The 17724-nt window shown below is 43.5% G+C and overlaps 1 protein-coding gene and 1 pseudogene across 1 annotated transcript in view; both read left to right on the top strand.

Moving 5' to 3' along the window:
• ATG14 (autophagy related 14) overlaps window positions 1–16601 on the top strand; it is a 32887-nt gene extending 16286 nt beyond the window's left edge. The window contains exons 5-10 of the mRNA XM_053928429.1: window positions 322–559; window positions 3807–4036; window positions 5146–5263; window positions 6678–6768; window positions 6848–6933; window positions 13690–16601. Coding sequence (XP_053784404.1) covers window positions 322–559; window positions 3807–4036; window positions 5146–5263; window positions 6678–6768; window positions 6848–6933; window positions 13690–13996 — 1070 coding nt within the window. The 3' untranslated portion in view covers window positions 13997–16601. The remainder of the gene's footprint in view (window positions 1–321; window positions 560–3806; window positions 4037–5145; window positions 5264–6677; window positions 6769–6847; window positions 6934–13689) is intronic.
• LOC112311367 (small nuclear ribonucleoprotein G pseudogene) lies at window positions 581–3798 on the top strand (annotated as a pseudogene).
• Window positions 16602–17724: the final 1123 nt, after the last annotated feature.

The raw sequence follows: 17724 nt of genomic DNA, 5'->3' as shown, positions 1-17724 counted from the left end.
TTTTATAGAGTACAATAAAATTAATCACTAGAAAAATGACTGCATGCTTCAATGTTATGACAATGTCAAAAGAAACTTTCCTGAACTGAGTCTGTGTTTCTGCACTTTTCCTGTCTGATTGGTAAACGTGGGTGCACGGGCCGCCACACTGAGCGCACTACTGCGGGAGGCTCTGGTGGCCTGCCCGGGTTGGGAACCCTGCTCTTCAGAACAGAAACAGGCTAGCTGCCATGCCCACAACCTTTTGCAAACAAATTTTAAGGGAGTTAATGGATTCCAGAACTCTTTTTAGAGATAACTGTTGGGTGTGATTTATTTTAGCTTCGGAAGGCCTTCTCAAAACCAAGGAAAAGAATCAGAAACTTTATACTCGAGCAGAGCGGCATCAAGAGAAAAAGGAGAAGATCCAGAGGCACAATCGCAAACTTGGTGACCTAGTAGAAAAAAAAATCATCGACTTAAAAAGTCATTATGAGCGTCTAGCGAATCTTCGGCGATCTCATATATTAGAGCTCACTTCCGTCATTTTTCCAATCGAGGAAGTGAAGACTGGTGCGAGGTACAGTAAGCCACTCTTTTGACTCTAGAGCAGATCGGGTTCCAAAGGTCAAGTATTTTTCAAGTGTGTCAGCACCTCATTCATTTGACCTCATTCTGGGTCCATTGGTTTTCCTGGTAATTAAACCGAATGAAGTCTTATCTGCTTCAGCAAACACTGCACACTGCATGAAGCAGGGAGGCAGCCAAGGTAAAGGGTGGAGGCCCTCGGAGTGGGGCCCAGGCTTGTGTACTCTTACAGCTTCCCAGTGAGGTGCTGACTCACTCCTGATCAGCAGCTGTCTGGTGGCCGGTGTCGGCTGCAATCCCAGTTGGGCTGTTTATTAGTTATCTGCTGTGAGGCAGGTTCTCGAACCTCAAAGTCCTGTTTCCTTGTCTGTTAGGGGTAATACTGTAAATGCCTACTTCAGAGAGAACTCATGCACTGAAATGGAAGAGAACACCTGGTGCTTGGTGTCTTTTACACGGGGACAGCCTTTTCCCGGTGACTAGCTGCTGTCGAGCACTAGGTATCCTAAGTCAGCTCTTAAGCAGTAGTACGTGGGTAGCCTCAGGAGTCCGTGGGATGGCAACACCGCGGTTCTGCCCCTGGCTGTTCCTCAGAGTCACCCAGGAGCTTTTGATAAACACAGGTCCAGAGGACACACCTCCAGCCTCCCAGTCCATCTCCTAATACTTTTTAAAAACGTAAAACTTGCCTAGGTGATGCTGATGAGCTGCCAGGTTTGGAAACTCCACTGAAGAGTCTCATTTTCTTCCTCACTCACCACTAGGCTGTCTCAGTGGAGGCTTTTCCTGTCCGTCCTGTCAGCCTCACTTTCCAGCCCCTCCCCCGGAATTGGACAGTCCGTGGTGGGCTCCTGCTAGCTCTGTGTCTGTTCTTTCTACCTCTGCTTCAGTCTGTCCCTTCATCTGTTGCCAGGCTTAGCTTCCTAAGCTTAAAAGTCTGTTGCTTCTAGTTTGAAACCTCTCTGAATTCTTACCAAGTAATACATCATTCACAATAGCTGGTAGTAAACTAAAAAGACACATTGAAAATACAGTAGAATAGAACTTTCAGAAATAAACCTCCAAGGTGGCTTTTTTGGATGAGTGAGGAAAAGTTGGACTACCCAAAAATTGGTGTAAAGACAACTGGCCAGGCCAAAGGGGATAAAAAAGCTGGCAAAGTAGAAACATTATGCCCAGTTAAACTGTCATGGGCTGGGGCCTACTACGAGAACGTGAGAGAGGCCACGAATTCCTGTTGGAGGTATCTTTCAGTGCTCTGAGTGGTCACCATGCACAAAGCTCACCCTCCCGAATTAAAAAAATTTAGGGACAAGAAGTTACTGTTGAAATTAAATGGTGGCAGACATGTCCAGGGAATATTGTGGGGGTTTGACCCCTTTATGAATCTTGTGATAACATGACTGTATGGAGACCGCCCCTAGGGAGCCACAGCACAGTGTCAGAATGGGGTAATAGGGAATTCATGTCGTCATGTTAGAAGCCCTGGGATGGGCATAAAGAATGACTGTGTTCACCAGAGAAGTCAACTGCCCCCACATGTCCCCTTTCCACAGCCGCTGTTTATGCTACAGGACAAAAATAGAGTTGTGTACGTTTGCACATTGACCTTTTGTTAAATAAACTTTTGTATTGGTCAGAAAAAAAATTGTCACGGGCCAGGATATCAATGTTAAACATATTGCAGCCAACAAAGACCAAGACACTGTTGCAGATTTTAGGGCGCTCAGACTGACAGCTGCACGCAGAGGAGCAAACGTGGAGAAAAACTTTCTCCTTCCTACCTGTGCCGATTAAGTTTTTCTATTACGATATAATTATATACTATTAATTTTTTTAAGCTGATGGTTTTGAAGTTAGCCCTATAATTACATTTCTTGTTCATTCACATTTCTCAAACTTCCTTGAGTAGGAGAAAGAAGTAGTGGGACAGCTCAGAACCTGCTGTAGTCCCTCACCCCGTCTTATCCGTGACAGGCGGTAGGAGTGACGCCGCATGTATGTTGTGGCAGAAGGAAAAGGGATCAAGAACCACTGGCCAAGAGAACAGCATCTGGACGCAGTGCAGCACAGAAGGCCCTTGCCAGTCTCCCATTAGCTACCTGCCTCGCCAACACCGTCTCCTGGCGCTTCCTTGTGCACTCTGCACACAGCCCCACTGATCATCTCTGCTTCCAGACACATTGCGTTCTCCCTCCTGTGCATTTGTACCCGCCCTGACTTCTCATTCCCATCCACTCTGAGACCAGCACTTCCCCAAGTGCGGTCTGTGGACTTCGGTGGGCCTTTGCAATCCTTTCAGGGGGTCCCTGTGCAACCAGAACTGTTTTTATAGTTCTATACTAACACTTGATTTTCCTTTTTCACTCTGTTGACACTTGCACGGGTGGCTCACAAGCCATGGTGGGTGAAACCCCCGGACCTTAGCACATTTCAAGGCTGTGACACCCAGCTACAGTAACAGGCACTGTATTCCACCATGTGCTTGCAGTGATTTAAAAAGAAAAGCAGTTTTGCAACAAGAATGTTCTTGACAAAGCAATAGAAATTATCTGTAGTACTGTCTTGGCCCTGCATGCACGTCTGATGAAATGGGAAGTATGCAGAAACTGCTTCTGCTGCCGACTGAAGCGCTACGGTTGGCTCAAGGAAAAGCACTTGAGCGAGTTGCCAGCAATAGTTGTTTTTTTCACGGGACACTATTTTTCCTTGAAAGAACAACTGAAAGACGAGTATCGTAGAGATTTTCAAAAATATCTCGATCCATGTTGCATTGTGCTGTGTGACTCAGCCAGTCAATATTGTCACTCTTTACTAATGTTCTTGGTTTGAAAAATACAGACTTTTTTTTTCATAAAGACATGCTGTGTTAACATGTAATAGATTTATTATTCTTGAATGAATAATTTTAAATGTTCTCATTATTTCTAATACAGTAAATCTCAATAGATCTAACCCATATACACAAAAGCTTTTTGGGGTCCTCAAAATTTTTTTAGCATATAAAGGGACCTTGAGACCAAATCATTTGAGAACCTGGTATTGGAGGCCCTGGCTCACGGTGTCACCTTGCTTATACTCGATGGGTTTGATCTTCATCTCTGATAGCAGTCACTTATCTCTACATATTCCAAGTAACTCTGGTCCTGCTTCCAGTGTTCTGTATATCGGCAAGTACGATACTATGTGCTCTTTAAAACCCAGTCCCTTGAAATCCATATGCATCTTCTGGTTTTCAGAGATCCCGCAGATGTGTCTTCAGAGAGTGACAGTGCCATGACCTCCAGCACCGTGAGCAAGCTTGCTGAAGCCCGGAGGACAACGTACCACTCGGGGAGATGGGTCTGTGACGACCACAATGGGGACACCAGCATTAGCATAACAGGGCCTTGGATTAGCCTTCCCAACAACGGGGACTACTCTGCCTACTATAATTGGGTGGAAGAGAAGAAAACCACGCAGGGTCCTGGTGAGAAGCAAAATGGTCTTTGAAAACTTTATAAATATGTACTTTTTAGTTGAGATAAATCTTACATAACAAAACGAACAATTTTAAAGTGAACAATTCAGTGGTATTTAGTACGTTTACAGCATTGTACAACCGGCGCCTCTATCTAGTTCCAAAACATTTTCGTCACTTCAAATGGAAACTCCAAGGCATGAAGCAGTCACTCCCCCGTGCCCCTCCTCCAAGCCAGCCCCTGGCAGTCACTTACCTGCTTTCTGTCTCTCTAGTTGTGTCTGTTCTAGACATTTCATATGAATGGGATCGTGCAATATGTGGCCTTTTGCATCTGACTTTTTTTCACTTGGCATGTTTTCAGGGTTTGTGTATATCCAGCATCTCATTCTTTTTATGACTGAATAATCCATTGTATGCATATACTACATATTGTTTATCCATCTGTAGATGTACTGAAAACATTTTGGACATTTCACATTTTGGGAGTCGATACGTCTTTATTTACATAATAAGACCACAGAGATTGAATACTGTAATAGTGAAACCCTTTAAAATACCTGCAGCTTTTCTTTGGTGGAAAAGGATTGCTCAATTAGTCATTCAGCAAACACTTAGTACGTGCTTTCTGTCATGCACAGTACTGTGCGCAGGTGATAAGAAAGCGATGTCACCAAGACGGGTATAGCCCATTGCCTTTCTGTGGGGAGGAGGACAGCAGGCAAGTAGTGATCAAAAGCACCATACACTGAGTGTGCTGCGGGTGGATCCAGCAGCATCATGGGTCAGGGCTGACCAGGAAGGGACTATGTCTCCATAGGGTAGTTAAGGGAGGTCTCTCTGGGCATTAATTGTTCGAGTAGATAATACATTATCAGGGTCGAGCAGTTCAGACTTTAATTTCATTCATGCTGAGCCATTTTAGGCCCATTTACTTAAGTTACGTTTCACTCAGTAAAAAGTGTAAACAATACAACATGGACCTTTTATTAGTAAGGAGTAGAACGTAACCATCAGCGATGTAATGATAGAGCTAGAAATCATAAAATATAGGTTCATTCATATTTTTGTTGAAATTAAAGCTGTTTTTGTGTGTGGTGGTTGTTTTTACCCTTTAGACATGGAGCATAACAACCCCGCGTACACGATTAGTGCTGCCCTGTGCTACGCAACACAGCTCGTCAACATTTTGTCTCACATACTCGACGTAAATCTTCCCAAAAAGCTGTGCAACAGGCAAGTAATTGAAGGCGGTGATGTCTTGTCTGTCATGGATCTCTCATGTTCTTACTGTGTTCTCATTTATTCCAATTAAATGAAAAGAAAAATGTGTTACCAAGACATAAGCAGTCCAACCATAGATCCTGAGGTTAATTTCAGGGTTTCACATGGTGCGTATGTGTGTTACCCTGCAATTGCATGTAAAAGGTTTGGGAAGACCACAGAGAATCCTCCCACTTGCAAAAAGAATTGAAGGAAAGAACAGGTTATTCAGAGGGTATACTCATGTGCAAGAACTAGGTAAATAGAAAGCCTTGAAATTTTTGTGTTTTTTTAAAAATTTTTATTGTTACTCAATTACAGTTGTCTGCATTTTCTCCCCAGCCCTTGGAATTTTTTTAAAAATTAAAATATGTGGTTTAAAATTTTTTTTATATATAAAGGTTTACAGTCTACCCAATTCCTACTAAGACCATCCTACCACCCTATAGTTATCCTTGCATTTCAAGCAAATATAAACATACATGGTTACCATCACATGCCTCCCTTCCCCCGTTTTAAACACAGAAGGTATTAATACTGTACTAAGGTGTTTTGCACCTTCCTTTTTAAGCTTTTATTTAACAAATATTTATTGAGTGCCTCCTAATGTGTTAGGCACTGTTCTAGGTGCTAAGCGGGTACAATGGTGATGAAAACATATCCCTGCTCTCTTGGCACTTAATTTTCATGAAGGGACAAATAATAACAGTATGTCAGTTGGTGACAAATGCTGTGGAGAACATTAGAGCAGGGTGAGCAAAAGGGGATGTGCAAGCAGGGAAGGGCTTGCTGTGTGAGTGGGCAGGTGTGTGATCACGTGTGAACCTAGGGAGGAAGGGAGCCAGCCCAGTGGACCCTGTGGAAGGAGGCTGTGGCAGAGAGAAAGGCCCATGCAAAGCCCTGGGAAGAGTGAGCTACGAGGAGAGCAGTGGAGACAGAGGGCAGCAAGGAAGGTAGGGGTCCAAATCCTATGGGGCCTTGGAGGGCTGTTGCGAGCCTTCCTCTGTCATTCTGCGTAAAGTGGACAGTTGCAGAGTTTTCCTTTGTATAAATGTTCTAGGATCTTACCAGTCCTCTACTGATACTTCAGGGAATATCCTATGTATGCATCATTAGTTTGCAAGTATTTTTGTGGAATGAATTTTCGAAGTGCAGTTGCTTGGTCAAAGGGTATTTGCATCTGTGATTTTTATAGATGCAAAACAGTGCCCCATGAGGGGAACAGTTCATTCTTAGAAAGTTTCTAAGGACATTTAAAAGGCAGAGTCCACAGGGTAGGTTTTACGCTGAACTGTAGTTTAAAGTATACTCTTCAAAATGAACATCTTAACATAGAATTTCCTCAAAAAAAAAATACAACTTTACAAATTATATGTTTGTTTTACAGTGAATTTTGTGGGGAAAATCTCAGCAGACAGAAATTTACCCGAGCAGTAAAGAAGCTGAATGCAAATATTCTTTACCTGTGCTTTTCTCAGGTATGGAAGATGTGCTCTGAACTAATTTTTAATTTCTTAACATCACTGAAAATAGTAATCAATTTTTTACTTTTTCCAGCATGTAAATTTAGATCAATTACAACCACTGCATACCCTCAGGAATCTAATGTACCTGGTCAGCCCGAACTCTGAACACCTCGGCAGGTAAGGAGGGTGTTTGTTGGGACTGCCCTTAAGTGGGGTTGTTGTATGTGTTGGCAGTGTACAGGGTCCAGTTCCTCGTCGCCAGACTCTCAAAATGGAACAAAAATAGTGCAGTTCTGAATAGAAGGAGGCAGTGGTTAGTCATACTTGAACCATCGTGCTCCTTACATAATCATTTCCCAGAGAAAATTAATATCAAGCATTTTTAACTCCTACAAGGGAGTAGAAGAGCCCAGGCGTTCCTGGAGCGGGGCTGTCTTGTGCTGTCTCGGAAGCTCGCACGCCATTGCTTTGAATCCACATTTGTTTCTTCTCTAGCCTTGCCTGGTGTCGACCTCGTCGCTTGTGCATTTTCTTTTGTGCCTGCTCATTTCTTCCCGTCATAACAGCTCTTCACAAGTCGCTTCCTGTCACTGAGTCAATCTGACCACCACTTGTTGGACAAAGGCTATGAGATGTTAATCGGATGAAGTGGTTTAAAATCCCTTAAAAACAGGGCTCAGTAACGAAAAAGACTATCCTGAACTGGTGTATGGAATCTTTTCAGTTTCTCAGCCCATAAACACATGACCTTGATGAGGCTTATCTCTTTACTGTCCCGAAGCCCCTTCTCTGGATGCTTATCTCTTTTCCTTGCTTTAGCAGTCTGTCCATACATTTCTGTAGGTACGGCTTGGTTAATATATTTGCACATTTGAAAGAAGACAAGAAAATTAAAAGGGGCAAAGATTTTAGGGGTCCCTTTCCATCATCCACTTGCTTTGGCACTGAAACCAAGGTTCAAGGGGAGTCCCCTTCACTGACCTGCCTGGCTTCCTTCACATTGCAGTAAATTTTCTGCGACAATCAGCCCTTAACCATTGTCTTATGTTTGTCCCCTTCCCTCATCCTGCTTGAAACAGTGGTTAACTTTGGAAGAAGTTGCAAAGTCTCTCCAGGAAACTGCACATATACCCAGAATTCTGTGCCATTTTATAGGGAGCTCATGTCCCTCACCCCAAATCCCATTCCTTAGTTTAGGAGCCACAGAAACCCATTGGAAATCCGTCCCAGTTTTAGTGGTCGATTCTGTAGATTGCCTTGCCATCCTTTCTGTACCTTGTCTGTAAAGGGTTCAACATTAGGAAATTTATCATTAACAGTAAGAACTAAAATTTATTGAGCCATTATTTATTGACATTGGGCTAAGTATTGGCATGCCTTAAATCCAGGTAGGATGATGATTCTTACTTACACAGAGACTGACTAAGGCTGAGCATGGCCAAGTAACCATGCCCATGACCACAGGGCCAGGACAAGTGCTGGGGCCCAGGTCCCAGCAAACCCGGGGCTGACGACGCCCCAGTAGTGAATGCTTGTGCTTTTAACCAGCACACATCACTTTATCACGTGAACATATTAAAGAAGAAAAAACACAAGATTAACCTGGTAGATGCCAGAAATCAATGAATAAAATCGTTCCCATTAATAAAGGACAGCTACCATAAGCATATAGCAAAAACTATACTTAGTGACGTGTTACTTACATAGATACTCCATAGAGGCAGTCCCCGGCATCAGGGGGAACCAAGGGTGCCCTACTATCACTGCTGTGTTAACACTGCTCTGAAGGCCCAGCCGAGGCAATGCATTTTAACAAAGAAATAAGGTGTGCTTTATTTCCAACGAAAGAGGCTAAACAAGTAGACGTTGTTGTAGTTGCTATGGTTATTGAACTGCATAGCCAGAAGAACTAAGAAACTGTTAGAAGTGATAGTTAAGGATGGTGGCTAAATATAAGATCAACGTACATAAAAGTAGTTGCTTTTTTATGTGCCCACAACAACTTGTTAAAAGATGAAGTGGAAAAAAGTCCCTTTTACTTTAGAAACAAAGGCTGTAAATTAAATATAAAGGAGTAATCCTTACAAAATACATGTAAAGCTATGTGAATAAAATGAAACTTTTTTTAAAGGATTTTATTTTTAGAGAGAGCGGAAGGGAGGGAGGGAAACATCAATGGGTTTCCTCTTGCATGTGCTCAATGAGGAACCTGGCCCACAACCCAGGTGTGTGTCCTGACCAGGGATTGAACTGCTGACCTTTAAGTTTACGGGACAGTGCCCAACCCACTCAGCCACACCAATGAGGGCAAATTATGAAACTTAAAAAAAAAACAAAAATCAACGTGTAATTCTTGAATGACTACCAGGCACAGTATGAGATGTGGCACCAAATGAAGGAAGACCCAAAGCAGTGAAAAACCCTTTTGATTTTCTAGGAGGGGAAGGCTCAGTTGTAAAAATGCAACTTTTCCCAAAAAGGAAACCTGATCAGAATTTCCACAGATATGTCATGGAACTTAGACAAGCTGATTCTAATGTTTAACTAGAAAAACAGTCTGCAAGGAAATTTGGTAGAAGAATAATAGGGGATGGTCTTTGCCCCTTTTAAAACATAGTATAAAGGTAATTAAAATAGGGTGCTGTTAGCATGCAAATAGGAAGAGCAATCAGAAGAGGACCAGAGTCCAGAAACAGACTCTTGTATATGTGGGAACTAAATATGATAGGGGTGGCATGTCGAATCATAATAGCTCAGTGGTGGTGGGCCAGTTGGGTAGTCACACGGGGTGAAAAGTTGGATCCATACCACATTCCACATACAAAAATTAATTCCAGATGATATAAGCAACCATAATTTTTTTTACAAAACTAGGAGAAAAGACTGTTTTATAATCATAGGGTGGGGAGGGAATTCCCAAACAAGCCACTAAACCCCAAAATCATAAAGCAAAGGAGTTACACATTTTAATGTGTAAAAACTCCTAATAATGTCTTTGGTAAATGACACTATAAACAGTGTTAAAAGACAAGCAACAGATATATTTTGCAGTATCTGTAAGAGACAATGGATTACAATCTAGACTACTTAAGTCTTTCAGGTCAATAAAAGACAGGCAAACAACCTCAAGAAAATAGAGAAAGTATTCAAGCAGGCAGTTCACACAAAAGAAATGCAAGTCATCGGAATTCAAATGAAAAAGAATCTTTAGTCTCAATCAAGAGTAAAGAAATGCACTTCAAACCAGCTTCCCATTTTCCATCTATCAGTTTAGCAAAAAGGAAAGGATTAATGATGTGCGGTGTTGATGGCTGTTACTTCCTTGGAGGATCTGGAGTTTTCTCTCGGTGTGCCCTTGAGTCAGGGCTGTGCCTGCAGAAGGACACACACACACAGCCAGGCTGTCACCACGTCCACGTTCACCTGGCCTGCGAACCCAAAAAACTCCGGGGCCGGAGGTTTTCGAACCTCCCTCAGTCCGGCCTAGAGAGATTGGTAATGGAACTTGTGTGGGACTTCCTGTTTCTGTTGAGACCAGCTGGACTGAGGGTGCTATCCTGAATCCAACATGGACTTATTTTTCTCTTTGAAATAAATTAAAATTTACAGGAAAATTACAAAAGTGAAAAATAGTATAAAGACGCATTTATCCTTTACCCAGATTCACTTTGTTAGTGTTTGACCCCGTTTGCTTTGTTATTTGTGCTCCCCCTCCCTCTCTCTCCCTCGTTTCCTTAAACACACAACAGTAGCTCTTTCTGAACTCTTTGCGGATAATTACATGTATCATGGCTCTTGACCCCTAAGTATTTCAATGTGTATTTCCTCTAAATAAGGACAGTTTATTTAACCACAGCAAAGTTAGTGACATCAGCAAATTTAACACCGGTGTAACACTTCGATCTGCTGCCCATATGCATATTTTGTCAGTGCACCAGATGAAGTCCTTCATAGCGCTGCCCCTCCAGGATCCAGTCCAGAGGCGGTTGTTACATTTGATTGCTATGTCTCTTTAGAGCTGAAACGTTTTCACAGCCTACTTTGTCTTTCATTTTACGACTTTAACATTTTTTTCCTTTTTTAAATAGAATTTTCATTTTGAGATTGGGTGTTCCCTTGCAATGAGATTCGTGCTCTGCATTTTAGGCAGGAACTGGCCTAGACAGGAGTATCTCCTGGATATCACAGCTGGGGACCCACAGTGGCCATCTGCTCCTCTTTATTGGTGATGTTAATTCAGTCACTAGCCAGGATACTTTGTAATTTCTCCACTGTATAATTCCTGTTTTTCCTTCCGTGGCGTGTGTGGGGAGGCACTTTGAGACTGCAGTTATCCTTCTAATAACCACCACCCCCCGCCGCCGGATTTAGTTTTTGAAATAAGCTATTTTGCAAAAATGAGACTTTTAAAAAAGTCAAAAAGTTCATTTTGTTGCCTTAATCGATAAGAGTAAGTCCCTGCTTCATGAGAAAATAAGTTCTCTGGCTTTATTTTATCATCTGTATTCCCCAAAGACATTAAGCAGAAAGACTTAATTCTCATGCTAGTTAATTCTGCGTGGGGCGTGTGTGTGCCACAGGCGGGCAGGTGGCAGATTATGCTGGCAGTGATGGGAGACAGGCACAGAGCGGAGGAAAGTCCCAACGGCCTCTGTGAGGGGTCTCTTCGCTCCAGCAGTTCTCGGAGTTGTCGGTTACTCAGAACTAGAAATGGTTCCTGCTGGCTGCTGTGGGAGTCGTCCACTAGTTTTTCATTTGAAGTACTTAATTGAGGACCTGCTCCATTGCCAAGTGGCTCCACTCTGGGATTCCAAGCAGAAAACTGGGGTCCAGGTGGCTTCCAATGGGGGGCTCTGTCTCAAGGTAGTGTCATTTCTCCCCTTGTATCACTCCATCCCATCTCCTGGGAAAACCCTTAAAGAGGGGGTTTGGGGCGATAGCAGTCTCAGGCCAAGAAGAATCCCAGGAGTAGATAAGGCAGCATCAAAGAGGAACAAAAAGCAGGCTGAGCCTCAAAGCTAGCAGAAAGGAAGGAAGGAGTGATGGCAGAGAGCTGCCTGGGCCTGTGAGGGAGCCTGCGGGAGTCAGGAGACTTAACCTCCTGGACAGCAAAGCTGAACAGAACAGAATCAGAGAGCCTTGCATTAGGGAAAGGAGGAAGGCCAGCTAAGATACTTCCATTGTGAACATTTTTAATAGGCAAACACCATGAGAGGAGAGAGGGACATCTTTCCGGCAAGCAGAGGCGAGTGGTGGGGCTGGCTTGTGAGGTAGCGGTGCAGTGGACTCGAGCTGGGGGAAACATTGAGAATGGGAAGGAGGCTTATATGGTGATTCAGGCAGGAGCTTGAGGGAGGAATCCCTGCTACTTGTGTTTTGAGACTGGTAGATCGGCTCAGATGCCTGCGAAGGTGAGCGTGAGAGGTTAGCTGCACTCACTCAGCGCTCTGGCAGGTGGGAGGGTGGTTGGGAGTGGAGCTGGGAGAGGAATCTGGAAAAAAAAATGTCTTTGGAGTAGACCTGTTTGCCAAGGAAAAGGGAAGGGAGAAAAGAAAGAAACTGGAAGGAGAACTGTAAGGAACAGAAAAGGGGCGCTCGGAGCAGTACAGACTGCAGTGGTTATTGGTTTATTCGAGAAAGTTTCCAGGGGAACAAGGAAGTTGGTGAGGAGAATTCCCTCCCGATTCTTGTTTCCTTCACCCCTTGCAAAGTCAGGACTTCTGGGCTGGGTGGAGGCCTAGTTTGAGGGGCTTTTTGGAATGTAAATTGTTCACAGTGGCACATCTTCCAATTTAATTGATACTTGCAAAGCCTTAAAAACAGTGCCTAGAGCAAAAAACACTGGCCATTCCTGTTGCTGTGTTCCAGCTGGGAAGCAGCGTGGTTGTCTTGGAGGAAAGCAGGCTACTCGACCCCGGAAAAAGTGACTCAGCAGGTGCAGGTCTGGTGAGGTGCATAGGAGACCAGCGCTAGGCTTTTATCATTATAAAGACTAAGAAGTTTGGACCAAGGACTAAAAGGGCAGGCTGTACAGTTCTAGGATATTTCTCATTTCTCTGTTAGTTTTGCTCTCCTCTGTCATTTTCCCCAAAGTAATTACTAGTGAAACTTTTAAATGAACCAAGGCATTGGATCTTCTTATATTGGGGGCAACAGTGGATACATAGGGGCTGCTGGAGGGACTGGTTGCAGGGAACTCCCCTGGAGGGGCCATGGTGGGGTGACTGCCTGCCTGGAGGTGCATCCTGGTTCCCATGAGGCAGGAGCTGGAGGGCGCTTGAAAAGGGAGAAGCAGAAGGCCTGAGAAAGACAGGTTATTGGGTTTGGAGCTGAGGACATTTTAAGGAACCTCTGAGGAAAAAAGAGTTATTTCCTAAAAGACAGTATAGAAATACGCACTATTCCAGGTGAATATATTCTAAATAATCCTATCTCATTCTGTGTTATAAATGTGTCCCTAGAAAATTATGTGATACCTTGAAATTTGTTTGGCAGCCTGCTGTTGACACCATTCCCAGGAAGCTTTGCTAATGTGCACACAGCCACGTCATTTAGCTCTTTTGAGTCTTGAGTTTAATAATTGGGGGCTTTCATAAACCAGAGAACCTCTTACCATTTTCTTTGTACACCATTTGATACTTGCTCCCCTAACTAACATACCTGAGTATATACATCAGGTGACTTTTTGTCAGAATTGTGTCATTGGAATGCATAGATAATGCAGTTGTTTAAAGCAGAAAATCGTACTTTGGACCAGAATGGATGGCACCAGTGGATGGATTTTTCCGTCCAGGGTCTTCACAAATTAAGTAGGTAGAGTCAAGGAGAAGTGTGGTAAGGTGAATTACTCATTACTTGGATGGGAGCTATTAGTCACACGTTGTGAGAATAGTGATTGTCTTAAAGAGGCCCTCACTGTCTGTCTGCACACAGGTCGGGACCATTTGAAGTGCGAGCAGACCTGGAGGAGTCCATGGAATTTGTGGATCCCGGAGCTGCTGGAGAATCGGATGAGAGTGGAGAGGAGCGCATAAGTGATGAGGAAACGGACCTGGGCACAGACTGGGAGAACTTGCCAAGCCCCCGGTTTTGTGACATCCCTTCCCAGCCTGTGGAAGTCTCGCAGAGCCAGAGCACCCAGGCGTCCCCACCCATCGCCAGCAGCAGCGCTGGTGGGATGATCTCCTCCGCTGCAGCCTCGGTGACCTCCTGGTTTAAAGCTTACACTGGACACCGTTAACGAGCATGGATCAAAACATGCCAGACTTGCATCAAGAAAGTAGTAAACTAGCAAACTCTATGTATTAGGTAAGATCATGCCTGGAACAAAAAGGGTTTAAACTGTTTTGTTTCAAAGCAGGGAGACAGGCATTTCTGTTTACCGAATGGCCAGTGGTGGTGACCGACAATCTTATGGTAACTAATTTCTCTCTTAGAGGGGCCAGCGGTCCTGCTACCCAGACCAGTGTTGGTGGAGGGAGGACCAGAGCAGGACAGTTCTGTTGAGGCAGAAACCCACGTGGGCTCCCTCTGATCACAGGCCAAAGGCCCACAGACAGGCTGGCGGTTGGTCCTTGCGACGCCGAGACTCTTGTGAAAACTTCACGTTTTAGAGGCTGAATCACAAGGAAGTGATTCTTGATGATTAGGACTTGAAAGATAAAAAACTGTTTAATATGAGTTTTTATGCGATCGTTTTTGTACAGAGAACCAGCGAGCAATTTGAAATACTTGATTTCTTTATAATTTCGTCATGTTTGCTTTTTAGGTCAAGGATTTTGGTTTTGTTTGGAAAGGTAGTGTTTTGGGGGAGGATGGGTAGTTTAAAAATTATTTCACTTGTGCTGCTCTGTCGTCGCTCGTGAGACATTCCTGTTTTTCTCCCCACACACCAAAGAAACTACAGTCTTGTCTTTAGGACCCATATCCATGAACAGAAGAAATTCTAGCTGCAATAATGTCCTAGAGATTCTAAACCTATTTTCTTATATTCTAGGGGAATTAAGTTCCTTCTTAACTAGATTATTGAATTCCTACCATCTACACTATGTGCATTTTGAAATTGAACTTATTTCCTGTGAGTGAAAGATGAAGTCATTAAGGTCTTCGTTAATGTAAGCTAAATGCCTGCCTGGGCGCAGGTTAAAAGCCACTGAATTAAGTGGCCTTTGCTATCTTTCGGTGTCCCAATTGCTCCCGGAGGGGTCTGGTAGGTGGCAGGTTTTTCAGGGAAAGCCACCCTGCTTGTTTGTCTCCTGGAGGTCTCTGTGGCTCTGAGGACACTGCCTTCCCTCGTTAGAGCCGATGCTCCTCTTCTCTTTCCTGGGGAAAGATCTGTGGGAAGAATTTTCCTCACCAAGAAGTCATTTTCAGCTAATGTGTCTTGTCATTCTCTTAGTGACAATCTTATAAGAAAACCATAGAGAGGCATTATGTACAAATATGTAAGTAGTTTATTTTTAATAACTGCAAAGAAAATCCTATGTAACAACTACAAAAAGTCCTATGAAAAATTCCTAACAGGCTTTACCACCATATCTCGTTAGTGTGACTAGCATGATAGTACCTCAGATGAGTCATCTGGAGGTTTGCCCTGCCCTCGCTTCTTTTCTTGTTATCATTACTGTAGGTGATACTTTGCCTCCAAATCCGAGGTGCTATATAGCTCTTGCTGTTGGTATAGCGCTTGGTCGAGTTTTGGGTAGAGCTGCAGCGGTGTGTCTGTCCCTATCCAGGAGTCCCAAGTTCCTGGCTCTGTGAACTTTCCACTTGGGGAGGAAACAGGCTCTCCTGTTTGAACCGCTCAGCTTTATGACTGTGAGCTTGCTTGCATTGGACCATCCAGGCCTGTAATTCATAGAGTGGTACACTTGAACAAATTACCAAATGAACTTAAAATCCCATGAGGTAAGAGTTATCCAGGTACTTCCAACCTTACAAAGAAAGAGCTTAGGCTCCAGAGTGGAAAGACTGGGACTTGGGGCATGAGGGCAGAGACTGACTTTAGCTGAAAGGTATGCTAATCATGCTTTCTCTCAAGTGAGCCTCCTGTGGAACCATACATGTAAGATGAAGCTAAAGAACAGAATCCAGAGATCACAAACGCATATCAAGAGTAATTCTACAAAACTCACAAGGATATGGGGAATTTGGGGATTGATAGGGTACGTTTCTTGTTATCACCTAGAGGCACTTTACTTAGGGTTAAATGATCAAACCCTTTAGTGGTCGTGAACACCAACATACTGGCTTACTCTGCTGAGGTATTTGGTTTTCATTATTTTGCACTGGATCCACCCTGTAAATATTCTGAAGTATACATTTCAACCACTGTTTTCTACTCTCTTTGCTGCTCATTAAAGTCTATCATGTAGGTGCCAGAACCATATGTAAACAGCTTTTTTTAAAAAAATTGAAGCTGGTTTTTATTTTTAAACAAAAAGCCATAGAACTTGGTCCTTTTTTCCATATTAAAATTATTTGTTGAAACAAGTTAATACTAATAAAAACCCAGCAGCACCAAATAGGCTGCTTAAAATGGTGTGTTAAGGACTTTTTTGTAGTGGAGTCTGACTGAGGAAGGTGTTGCGCATCTGTCAGTTGAGATGAAAAACCTGTCAGCACTGGGGGTAGTGGCAGGATTTCATTTAAGGACTCGTGTGTTGATGATTTGGGAGAGAGCATTTGGTGGCGTGCTGTTAAAAGAACTACAGTATCTGAGAATCTCCTCGTGGTGTCACATTGCAGAAATTTCCCATTGCTCTGCAACTTCCATAAACTAGTTTGAGTCACACAAATGTTTTCTAAACTTTTATTCTATTATAATAATAAATCTTTTAACAGTACTTTGCTAACACGTATGTCTTTTTCAAACTGATTATTCTTAGGAGTAGCAAGAATGAGGTCTGACTCTGGAATATTTTATCTAAATTACAGGATAATCTTTCACCAGGCGAGAGGAAATATGCCCGCTAACACTTCTTAAAAATCACTGATCATGGCCGTGGTCATGATAATGGTCCTCTCAGGAGTCTGGGAAACTGGTCGCTCACTAGTTACATGCTTTCTTGAAAGATGGGTTTTTCTTTGGTGGCCATCACATGATGCTTGTGCCCTACAGTGACTTGGTGTCATGACAGCCCCCTGGGGAGGGGAGGGGCAGTCTCTAGGATGCCCATATGAACCTGCCCAGAAGTTCTTCAGGACAAAAGAGAAAGAAAAATGATAAAGATTAAAGGGCATCTGTCAAGCTAGAGGAGAGCCAAGTAGTTTTGGAGAATCTCTCCCCTCTTTCCCCTACCCCTCCCTGGTAACTGGTCTCTCCCAGATGGATGACCCTGCAGGCTCAGGGGTTCCAAGACTGACCGCAGGGGAACAGTCAGGCCAACCTGGAGCAATGGTAACAAGCTGTTGCTGTGGCCGTCCTACTCCTTACCTGCAGCAGGAGGAAAGCAGGCACGGAGACAGAAGGGGCCTGAGTAGGGGTGTACCTCCGTTAGTGTAGTCTCTCTAGGTGAGTTACAGAGAGATCCAATCCAATCCCATCCAATATGCATATGGAAATTTCCAGCCCCCAGTGTTACACTGTGGTTGATGTAGGAATCAGGTTGAAGCAAATGGACAGAACTAAGGATGGGTAACTTTGTCCTTTGTGAACAAAGAGGTCATTTGAAAGTTGCTTCAAAAAAATGTACCAAGAAACTAGAAACTGGGCTTTTGAGCAAGTCATCTAACTTCAGCTATGAAATGCTTCATGAGAAAAAGCCAACTCCAGCCCCCACTCCAAGGTTCTGGTAAGGAAACACCCTGGCGAAGGAGTTCACAGTCTGCTCAGAGTTACATAGATGAAGTGGGGGTTTTAAACCAGAAACCAGCAGTTTCTTTCGTTTAGGGACAATCTTTTCTGGAAGAAAAGGGATAGTCAAACAGCAAAATCCACGTCAGTGACTTCTTCGCTGATTTTTGTAG

Source organism: Desmodus rotundus, chromosome 7, assembly GCF_022682495.2.
Source record: "Desmodus rotundus isolate HL8 chromosome 7, HLdesRot8A.1, whole genome shotgun sequence".
Classification (NCBI taxonomy): domain Eukaryota; kingdom Metazoa; phylum Chordata; class Mammalia; order Chiroptera; family Phyllostomidae; genus Desmodus; species Desmodus rotundus.
Note: the sequence above shows the minus strand (reverse complement) of the source record. Positions and strands in the feature narration are given on the sequence as shown.